The sequence below is a fragment of the Coturnix japonica genome, unplaced genomic scaffold (assembly GCF_001577835.2).
Source record: "Coturnix japonica isolate 7356 unplaced genomic scaffold, Coturnix japonica 2.1 chrUnrandom491, whole genome shotgun sequence".
Classification (NCBI taxonomy): domain Eukaryota; kingdom Metazoa; phylum Chordata; class Aves; order Galliformes; family Phasianidae; genus Coturnix; species Coturnix japonica.
In genome coordinates this window covers 98,142-110,217 of record NW_015439885.1, presented here as the reverse complement: position 1 = coordinate 110,217, position 12,076 = coordinate 98,142, and the positions used below count along the sequence as shown (strand labels likewise).

Below are 12,076 nucleotides of genomic sequence, written 5' to 3'. Positions count from 1 at the left end.
TTATATGGGGTTATATGGGGTCATATGGGTTATATGGGGTTATATGGGGTTATATGGGTTATATGGGGTTATATGGGGTTATATGGGTTATATGGGGTTATATGGGGTTATATGGGTTATATGGGGTTATATGGGGTCATATGGGGTTATATGGGGTTATATGGGGTCATATGGGGTTATATGGGGTCATATGGGGTTATATGGGGTTATATGGGGTTATATGGGGTTATATGGGGTCATATGGGGTTATATGGGGCTATATGGGGTTATATGGGGTTATATGGGGTTATATGGGGTCATATGGGGGGTTATATGGGGTCATATGGGGGGTTATATGGGGTCATATGGGGTCATATGGGGTTATATGGGGTCATATGGGGTCATATGGGGGGTTATATGGGGTCATGTGGGATTCTATGGGAAAAATGGGGGTCAGAGGGGATACTATGGGGGGGACACATGTCCCTATGTGTCCCTATGGGTTCCCCGTTCCTAATCACCCCTGGGCTCCACCCTGGTCCCATACACGGCGATGGCGCAGTGTCCCTATATGTCCCTATATGTCCCTATATGTCCCTATGTGTCCCTATATGTCCCTATATGTCCCTATATGTCCCTATGTGTCCCTATGGCTCTTTGGGGTCCCCCCGTTCCTACTCACCCCTGGGCTCCACCCCGGCCCCATACACGGTGATGGCACAGTGTCCCTATATGTCCCTATATGTCCCTATATGTCCCTATGGGTTCCCCGTTCCTACTCACCCCTGGGCTCCACTCCTGCCCCATACACGGTGATGGCACAAGTGTTCCTATGTATGTCCTATGGGTTCCGTTCTCACTCACCCCTGGGCTCCACTTCCTGCCCATCACACGGTGATTGGCACAGATGTCCCTATAGTCCTATATATCCCTATAATAGTCCCTATATGTCCCTACTGTGTCCCCTATAATGGTCCCTATATATCACCTATAGTCCCTATGTCCCCCCGTTCTAACTCACCCTGGGCTCCTTACCCGGCCCCATACATGGTGATGGCCAGTGTCCCTATATGTCCCTATATGTCTTATGAATGAATCCCTATATGTCCCTTTATAGGTCCCGATATATCCTATGGCTCTTTGGGGTCCCCCCCGTTCCTTACCTCAACCCCTGGGCTTACTCCTGCACCCTACACGGTGATGCACAGTGTCCTATATGTCCCTATTATGTCCCTCATGTGTCCCTTATATCTCATCAATGGGGTCATTTTGTTCTTCTTCACCCCTGGGTCCACTCCAGCCCCATACACGGACGACTGGCGCAGATGTCCCTATGTGTCCCGTATATATCACCTTAATTCCCTATATGTCCCTATATGTCCCTATTGGGTTCCCTGTTCTCTCACCCCGGGCTCTTACTCCTGCCCACACACCGGTTGATGGCACAGTGTCACCTTATAGTCCTATATGGTCCCTATATGTCCCTATGCCTCTTTGGGGTCACTCTGTTCTCACGCACCTGGGCTTCCACTCCTGCCCCATACAGGTGATGGCACAGCTGTCCCGTATACTGTCGCCTATATGTCCCTATATGTCCCTATATATCCCTATATGTCCCTTACATGTTCCCTATAATATCCCTATATGTCCCTATGGGTTCCCCATTCTACTCACCCTAGGCTCCACTCCTGCCCATAATCACTAGGTGATTGGCACAGTGTCCCTACATGTCCGTATAAGGTCCCTAATTATGTCCCTATATGTCCCTATATATCACCATATGTCCTATGGGTTCCCCGTTCTACTCACCCCTGGCTCCACTCCTGCCGCCATAACACTGCGACTGGCGCAAGTGCCCATATGTGTCCCTATGGCTCTATGGGGTCTGTCATGGACTCCCTGATTGTGTCCCTATGGCTCTTTGGGGTCTCCCCCATTCCTACGCACCCCTGGGCTTCCACTCCTGCCCCATACACCGGCAATGGCACAGCTGTCCCATATATATCCCTACATGTCCCTATATGTCCCTACTATATCCCCATATGTCCCTATGGTTTCCCGTTCCTACATCACCCCTGGGCGTCCACTACCCCCTTTTTGGCGCGGGGGCCCCATACGGTGAATGCCAGTGTCCCTATATATCCCATATGTCCCTATATCTCTCAACTGGGGTCCCCGTTTCCCTACTCACCCCTGGGCTCGCCACCCAGCCCCATACATGTGTGGTGCACTAGTTGTCCCTATAGGTTCCTACGAGCGTCCTCCATATGTCCCTTCATCTCTCAATAGGTCACTCTGTTCCACCTCACCCCCTGGGCTCCAACTCCTTGCCTACCCCTACAACGGTTGACATTGGCACAGTGTCACGTATATGTCCCTATGGGGTTCCCTTCCTATCACCCCTGGGCTCCCTCCTAGCCCCAATACATGCGTAATGGCGACAGATGTCCTATTGTGGCCTATGGCTCTATGGGGTCTGTATGGCTCCCTATGTGTCCCTATGTGTCCCTATGGCTCTATGGGGTCTGTATGGCTCCCTATGTGTCCCTATGTGTCCCTATGGCTCTATGGCGCGTCTGTAGGGGCCTCCCTATGTGTCCCTATGTGTCCCTTATGCTCTATGGGGTTCTGTTATGGACTCCCTATTGTGTCCCTAATGTGTCCCTTATGGCATCTTTGGGTCACTCTGTTCGCTAACTCAACCCCTGGCGTGGCCACCCGGCCCCTGACACGGTGATGGGCAGTGTCCCTATATGTCCTATATTGTACGACCTACTGTGTCCCTATAACTTGTCCCTATAGGTCCCTATGCCGTCCACTATATCTCTCAGATGCGGGTCCCCCCGTTCCTACTCACCCCTGAGCTCCACGCCGGCCCATACGACGGTTGATGACAGTGTCCCTATATGTCCTATATATTCCTATATTGTCCCTATGTGTTCACCTATATCTCTCATGGGGTCATTTTGTTCCTACTCACCCCTGGCTCCACTCCGTGCCCCATACCGGCGATTGGCACAGTGTCCCTTATATATCCCTATATGTCCCTATATATCACCTATATGTCCCTATATATCCCTAATATGTCCCTTATATGTCCCTATGAGCCTCTTTGAGCGTCCCCCCCGTTCCTACTCACCCCTGGGCTCACTCCGGCCCATACCACAGTGATGAGCACAGTGTCCCTATATGATCCCTAATTGTCCCTATACTCTCTCAATGGGGTCACTCTGATTCCTACTCACCCCTGGGCTCCACCCAGTCCCATACACGTGCAATGGCACAGAGTGTCCCTATATGTCCCTATATGTCCCTATTATGTTCCCCGATGGTGTCCCTATCGCTCATGATGGGAGGTCCCTATGTGTACCCTACTATGTCACCTATGTGTCCATATATGTCGCCCTATATGGTCCCCTATATATCCCCATATAGTACCTATGGTCCCCCGTTCCTTACTCACCCCTGGGCTCCACCCCCGGCTCCATACACGGTGATGGCACGCTGCTCCCTAAATATGTCTCCTATAGGTCCACTACTGTGTCCCTATGTTGTGTCCCCCTAATATGTCGCCTATTGTGTTTCGCCTATATGTCCCTATGGCTCCCGTTTGGGGTCACTCTGATGTTCCTACTCACCCCTGAGGCTCACGTTCTGCCCACCATACCACAGGTGAATGGCACGTGTCCCTATATGTCCACTATACATCCCAATGGTCCTATATGGTCCCTATATGTCCCTATATTGTCCCTGTGTGTCCCTATGGCTCTATGGGGTCTGTATGGCTCGCTATATGTCCCTATGTCCCCCCGTTCCTACTCACCCCTGGGCTCCACGCCTGCCCCATACACGGTGATGGCGCAGTGTCCCTATATGTCCCTATATATCCCTATATATCCCTATATGTCCCCATATGTCCCTATATCTCTCAATGGGGTCCCCCCATTCCTACTCACCCCTGGGCTCCACCCCAGCCCCATACACGGTGATGGCACAGTGTCCCTATATGTCCCTATGTGTCCCTATATGTCCCTATATGTCCCCATATGTCCCTATATCTCTCAATGGGGTCCCCCCGTTCCTACTCACCCCTGGGCTCCACTCCTGCCCCATACACGGTGATGGCACAGTGTCCTTATATGTCCCTATATATCCCTATATGTCCCTATATGTCCCTATGGGTTCCCCGTTCCTACTCACCCCTGGGCTCCACTCCTGCCCCATACACGGTGATGGCACAGTGTCCCTATATGTCCCTATATGTCCCTATATGTCCCTATATGTCCCTATATGTCCCTATATCTCTCAATGGGGTCACTGTTCCTACTCACCCCTGGGCTCCACTCCAGCCCCATACACGGTGATGGCACAGTGTCCCTATATATCCCTATATGTCCCTATGTCTCCCCGTTCCTACTCACCCCTGGGCTCCACTCCTGCCCCATACACGGCGATGGCACAGTGTCCCTATATGTCCCTATATGTCCCTATATGTCCCTATATCTCTCAATGGGGTCACTGTTCCTACTCACCCCTGGGCTCCACTCCAGCCCCATACACGGCGATGGCACAGTGTCCCTATATGTCCCTATATATCCCTATATGTCCCCATATGTCCCTATATCTCTCAATGGGGTCCCCCTGTTCCTACTCACCCCTGGGCTCCACTCCCGCCCCATACACGTTGATGGCGCTGAGGTCGATGTCTGGTTCCACAGTGACACATGCCGGGAATTGTGGCACGGTGACGCCGCCGTAGCAGATGGTGACGGTGTAGGCCCCGGCTCGTGCCGGTGTGTAGGTGATGCCGTACGTTCCGTCCCCGTTGTCGTGGATCCGAACCTCGGGCCGGTTCCCCAGCTCGTGGCGGATCTCGATGTTCAGTTCCGCTTCTCCCGCGTCCCGACAGTCGACGGCGAACGCGGCGCTTTGTCCCACTCTGCCGCCCCGCAGCCCCGGACCCTCGGCCCGAACTTTGGTGGCGTCGAAACGGGGTCGAACCGCGGCGCGGAACGGGGAGCCCGGCACGTGCGTCCCGGCAAACAGGATGTTGAGCGAGTAGTCGCCGGGTTCGGGCGGCACGTAACGCACCGAGCACGAGCCGTCACCGTTGTCGTGACACTCCAGCTCCGCCTCGCGGGGACCCTCCACCGTCAGACCCAGCGCCCCCGCACCGGCACCGCGCGTCGAGATCGTGAACGTGGCCGGGCTGCCCGCAACGCCGCCGTGAAGGCCCGGACCGAAGGCGTGGACCTGGGGGATGGGGGGATATGGGGTTAGAGGGGGGTATGGGGGGTATGGGGTTGTAGGGGGTTAAAGGGGGATATGGGGTTAGAGGGGTTATAGGGGGGATATGGGGTTATAGGGGTTATAGAGGGATATGGGGTTAGAGGGGTTATAGGGGGTATGGGGTTAAAGGGGGATATGAGGTTAAAGGGGATATAGGGGGATATGGGGTTAAAGGGGGATATGGGGTTATAGGGGATATGGTGTATATGGGGTTAAGGGGTTATAGGGGGATATGGGGTTAAAGGGGGATATGGGTGTATTAGGGGATATGAGGTTATGGGGGGATATGGGGTTAATAGGGGATATGGGGTTAGAGGGGGATATGGGGTTAGAGGGGATATGGGGTTAAAGGGGGATATGGGGTTAAGGGGGGATATGGGGTTATAAGGGGTTATAGGGGGATATGGGGTTAAAGGGGGATATGGGGTTAGAGGGGGATATGGGGTTAGAGGGGGATATGGGGTTAAAGGGGGGGATATGGGCTATGGGGGTATTGGGGGATATGGGGGTACTGGGGCTATGGAGGGTATTGGGGGCTATGGGATTATTGGGCTACTGGGGGTATGTGGGGGCTATCGGGGGTATTGGGGGAACTTGGGATGGTGCAAGGAACCATAGTGCAACCGCCACAGTGGTGCAAGTGCTCGTTATGCTGATAACAGCAGCAAGAAGCCGCCGTGCAAACAGCACAGCCGTGCAAGGAGCCACGTGCAAACAGTGGCCTCGTGGGAGGACCCAGTGTGCAAACAGCAGCCTGGTGCAAAGAGTCCCCGTGCAACCAGCACAGCCGTGCAAGGAGCCCCTGTGAGCACAGCGGGGCCGTGCAAGGAGTCCCTGTGCAATCACGTGTGTGCAAGGAGCCCTCGTGGAAGCACTACTGTGGTGACACAACACACAGAGCACACAGCACAGCCGTGCAAGGTTTCACAGTGCACACAGCAGTTGTGCAAGGAGCCCTTGTGCAATCACTGCAGTGCAAGGTCTCACAGTGCACACAGCAGTTGTGCAAGGAGCTCTTGTGCAATCACTGCAGTGCAAGGTCCCACAGTGCATGCAGCAGTTGTGCAAGGAGCTCTTGTGCAATCACAGCAGTGCAAGGACTCACTGTGCAACCAGCACAGCTGTGCAAGGAGTCCCCATGGAAACACCAGTGGTGCAAGGAGCCATTGTGAACAAACCACAGCTGTGCAAGGAGCCCTCGTGCAAACGTAACAGCTGAGCAATAATCACAACTGTGCAAGGACCTGCTGTGCACAGAGCAGTGCAAGGAGCCCTAGTGCAATCACCAGCATTGTGCAAGGAGCCCTCGTGCAATCACTACAGCCTCGTGCAATCAGTGCAGCCGTGCAAGGAACCCTCGTGCAATCATTACAGTTGTGCAAGGAACCCACATGCAATCAATGAAACAATCGTTACAGTTGTGCAAGGAGCCCTTGTGCATTCAATACAGCCGTAAAAGGAGCCCTTGTGCAAACCAATCAGTATAGTCACCCACGGGCCCATAGTGCAATCAATGAATCACTACAGTAGTGCAAGGAGCCCTTGTGCAATCGCTACAGCCGTGCAATAGGCAGTTGTGCAACCAATGAATCAAGGAGTGCAGCTGTGCAAGGAACACTTGTGTAATCACCACAGCCCCGTGCAATCATTAGAGCAGTGCAAGGAACCTTTGTGCAATAATTACAGCCTCGTGCAATCATTACAGCCGTGCAAGGAACCCTCGTGCTATCAGTACAGCCGTGAAAGGAATCCTCGTGCAATCATTACAGCTGTGCAAGGAACCCTCGTGCAATCAGTACCATCGTGCAAGGAACCATCGTGCAGTCAGTACAGTTGTGCAATCACTACAGCTGTGCAAGGAACCCTCATGCAATCACTACAGTCATGCAAGGAACCGTCGTGCAATCAGTACAGCCTCGTGCTATCAGTACAGCCATGCAAGGAACCGTCGTGCAATCAGTACAGTCGTGCAAGGAACCCTCATGCAATCAGTACAGCCTTGTGCAATCACTACAGCCGTGCAAGGAGCCCTCATGCAAGCATCACAGCTGTGCAAGGAGCCCTCATGCAATCAGTACAGCCTCGTGCAATCACTCCAGCCGTGCAAGGAGCCCTTGTGCAATCAGTACAGCCTCGTGCAATCACTACAGCCGTGCAAGGAACCCTCGTGCAATCAGTGCAGCCTCGTTAATCACTCCAGCCGTGCAAGGCCCGTGGTGCAACCAATGAATCATTCCAGCCGTGCAAGGCCCGTGTTGCACTGACAGAGCGTGTGTGACCCCCCGTGTTCCCGTGGCACCTTGGAGGGGTCCGGGGGCATCACGGCGTCCACCACGAAGGGGCTGCCCGGCACCGGGTGCCCGTCGTACGACACGTCCAAGCGGAGCTGCCCCTCCTCGGCCGCCGTGAACCGCGCGCGGTGCAGCCCCGGCCCCGCCGCATCCACCGACACCGGCACCGAGCGGCGACCGGGGCCCGAACAAAGAACCGACACCGAGCCCTGACCGCCAGCACCGGAACTGAGCACCGAGAACGACTGCGGGGAGCCCACGGGGACCTCTGGAACGGGGAGATAATGGGGGTCAGGAGACACATAGGGACACATAGAGACCCATAGAACGACTGCGGGGAGCCCACGGGGACCTCTGCAATGGGGGGAGATAACGGGGGTCAGGAGACACATAGGGACCCATAGGGACACATAGAACGACTGCGGGGAGCCCACAGGGACCTCTGCAATGGGGGGAGATGGGGGTCAGGAGACACATAGGGACACATAGGGACACATAGGGACACATAGAACGACTGCGGGGAGCCCACCGGGACCTCTGCAATGGGGAGATAATGGGGGTCAGGAGACACATAGGGACACATAGGGACCCATTGGGACCCATAGAGACCCACAGAGACCCATTGGGACCCATAGAGACCCATAGAACGACTGCGGGGAACCCACAGGGACCTCTGCAATGGGGAGATAATGGGGGTCAGGAGACACATAGGGACATATAGGGACGCATAGGGACACATAGAACGACTGTGGGGAGCCCACCGGGACCTCTGGAACGGGGAGATGGGGGTCAGGAGACACATAGGGACACATAGAGACACATAGGGAACCATAGGGACACATAGGGAACCATAGAACGACTGCGGGGAGCCCACCGGGACCTCTGGAACGGGGAGATAATGGGGGTCAGGAGACACACAGAGACCCATAGAGACACATAGAGACCCATAGAGACCCACAGAAACCCATAGGGAACCATAGAGACCCATAGAACAACTGCGGGGAGCCCACCGGGACCTCTGGAACGGGGAGATGGGGGTCAGGAGAACCACAGAGACCCATAGGGACACATAGGGACCCATAGAACGATTGTGGGGAGCCCACCGGGACCTCTGCAATGGGGAGATAATGGGGGTCAGGAGACACATAGGGACACATAGGGAACCATAGGGACCCATAGAGACCCATAGAACNGCCCACCGGGACCTCTGCAATGGGGAGATAATGGGGGTCAGGAGACACATAGGGACACATAGGGAACCATAGGGACCCATAGAGACCCATAGAACAATTGTGGGGAGCCCACCGGGACCTCTGCAATGGGGAGATGGGGGTCAGGAGACACATAGAGACACATAGAGACACATAGGGACCCATAGGGACCCATAGGGACACATAGGGACACATAGGGACACATAGAGACACATAGAACGACTGCGGGGAGCCCACCGGGACCTCTGCAATGGGGAGATGGGGGTCAGGAGACACATAGGGACACATAGAGACACATAGGGACCCATAGGGACCCATAGGGACACATAGAGACCCATAGGGACACATAGAGACCCATAGAACGACTGCGGGGAGCCCACAGGGACCTCTGGAACGGGGAGATGGGGGTCAGGAGACACATAAGGGACCCATAGGGAACCATAGAGACCCATAGGGAACCATAGGGACCCATAGGGAACCATAGGGAACCATAGGGACACATAGGGACCCATAGGGACACATAGAGACCCATAGAACGACTGCGGGGAGCCCACTGGGACCTCTGCAATGGGGAGATGGGGGTCAGGAGACACATAGGGAACCATAGGGAACCATAGGGACCCACAGGGACCCATAGAACGACTGCGGGGAACCCACCGGGACCTCTGGAACGGGGAGATGGGGGTCAGGAGACACATAGGGACCCATAGAGACACACAGAGACCCACAGAGACCCATGCAGTCACACAGAGACCCATAGGGAACCATAGAAACCCATAGAGACCTATAGGGACCCATAGAGACCCATAGACAGCGCCCCCTGCCGGACAGCGCCGGTACTGACTGCGGGGAGCCCACCGGGACCTCTGCAATGGGGAGATGGGGGTCAGGAGACACATAGAGACCCATAGAGACACATAGAGACCCATAGAACGACTGCGGGGAGCCCACCGGGACCTCTGGAACAGGGGGAGAACGGGGTTCATGAGACCCATAGAGACCCACAGAGACACATAGCGACCCATAGGGACCCATAGAACGACTGCAGGGAGCCCACCGGGTCCTCTGCAATGGGGGGAGATGGGGGTCATTGCGCTGAGACCCATAGAGACCCACAGAGACCCATGGAGACACACAGAGACACATAGAGACCCATGCAGACACATAGAGACCTATAGGGAACCATAGGAACCCATAAAGACCCATAGGGACCCATAAAGACCCATAGGGACCCATAGACAGCGCCCCCTGCCGGACAGCGCCGGTACTGACTGCGGGGAGCCCACCGGGACTTCTGCAATGGGGAGATGGGGGTCATTGCACTGAGACCCATAGAGACCCACAGAGACCCATAGAGACCCATAGAGACCCAAAGAGACCCATAGAGACCCATAGAGCCCCATAGAGCCCCCACTCACTGCTGTTGAGTCCCTGCACGGCCACCTTGTCCAGCTGCAGCGGGGGGGCCACCGTGACCGGGAAGGGGCTCTTGGGGATGGGGTCCCCCCCGTACGTCACCCCCACAGACAGCTCCCCCTATAGGAAACGGGGAGGGGTGGTCAGTGGGGCAGCCCCATAGCGACAGGGTCTGCCCCATAGAGACAGGGTCTGCCCCATAGAGACAGGGTCTGCCCCATAGAGACAGGGTCTGCCCCATAGCGACAGGGTCTGCCCCATAGAGACAGGGTCTGCCCCATAGNGGGTCTGCCCCATAGAGACAGGGTCTGCCCCATAGCGACAGGGTCTGCCCCATAGAGACAGGGTCTGCCCCATAGCGACAGGGTCTGCCCCATAGCAATGGGATGATGGGGTTATGGGGCAATGAAGGGGGCTGCCCCATAGGGATGGGGTTATGGGGTCATGGGATGATGAGTGGGGCGGCCCCATATCAACGGGGTCTGCCCCATAGCGACAGGGTGATGGGGTTATGGGGTGATGGGCAGGGTGGCCCTATAGCAATGGGGATATGAGGTTATGGGGCAATGAGGGGGGGCTGCCCCATAGTGATGGGGTTATGAGGGGCTGCCCCATAGGGATGGGGTTGTGGGGTCATGGGGTGATAAACGGGGTGGCCCCATAGTGATGGGGTTATGGGGTGATGGGTTTATGGGGTGATGGGTGGGGTGGCCCCATAGTGATGGGGACATGGGGCAATGAGGGGGGCTGCCCCATAGTGATGGGGTTATGGGGGGCTGCCCCATAGGGATGGGGTTATGGGGGGCTGCCCCATAGGGATGGGGTTGTGAGGTCATGGGGTGATGAGTGGGGTGGCCCCATAGTGACAGGGTCTGCCCCATAGTGACATAACCCCATATCACCCCATACCTGTCTCATAGCGGTGTACTTGAACGTGTGGCTGTAGTCCCAACTCGCTATAACCCCATAACCCCATATAGCCCCATAACCCCCTATAGCCCCATAACCTCCCTATCACCCCATAACCCCCCTATCACCCCATAACCCCATATCACCCCATAACCCCCTATCACCCCATAACCCCATAACACCCCATAACACCCTATAGCCCCATAACCCCCCATCACCCCATAACCCCCCATAACCCCCTATAACCCCATAACCCCATATCACCCCCTACCTGTCTCATAGTGGTGTACTTGACGGTGTGGCTGTAGTCCCAACTCGCTATAACCCCATAACCCCATATAGCCCCATAACCCCATATAGACCCATAACCCCATATAGCCCCATAACCCCATATAGCCCCATAACCCCCCATAGCCCCATAACCCCCCATAGCCCCATAACCCCATAACCCCATATCACCCCATACCCCATACCTGTCTCATGGCGGTGTACTTGACGGTGTGGCTGTAGTCCCAACTCGCTATAACCCCATAGCCCCCTATAGCCCCATAGCCCCATAACCCCATATACCCCATATCACCCCATAACCCCATATACCCCATACCTGTCTCATGGCGGTGTACTTGATGGTGTGGCTGTAGTCCCCGTTGTCGATGATCTGCCCATAACCCCATAACCCCCCATAACCCCATATCACCCCATAACCACTCATAAACCCCTATCACCCCCATAACCCCCTATAGCCCCATAACCCCCCATAACCCCATAACCCCACACCTGTCTCATAGCGGTGTACTTGATAGTGTGGCTGTAGTCCCAACTCACTATAACCCCATAACCCCCTATAGCCCCATAACCCCCCATAGCCCCATAACCCCATATCACCCCATAACCCCATAACCCCATATCACCCCATATCACCCCATAACCCCATAACCCCCTATAGCCCCATAACCCCCTATCACCCCATAACCCCCTATC

At 55.3% G+C, this 12,076-nt stretch overlaps 1 protein-coding gene across 1 annotated transcript in view; it reads right to left on the bottom strand.

Moving 5' to 3' along the window:
• Window positions 1–4,604: 4,604 nt before the first annotated feature.
• LOC107307133 (filamin-C-like) overlaps window positions 4,605–12,076 on the bottom strand; it is an 18,694-nt gene continuing 11,222 nt past the window's right edge. The window contains exons 6-8 of the mRNA XM_015850576.2: window positions 10,189–10,306; window positions 7,568–7,827; window positions 4,605–5,232 (exon numbers count right to left, since the gene is read on the bottom strand). Of these exons, the coding sequence (XP_015706062.1) occupies window positions 4,627–5,232; window positions 7,568–7,827; window positions 10,189–10,306 (984 nt within the window). The 3' untranslated portion in view covers window positions 4,605–4,626. The remainder of the gene's footprint in view (window positions 5,233–7,567; window positions 7,828–10,188; window positions 10,307–12,076) is intronic.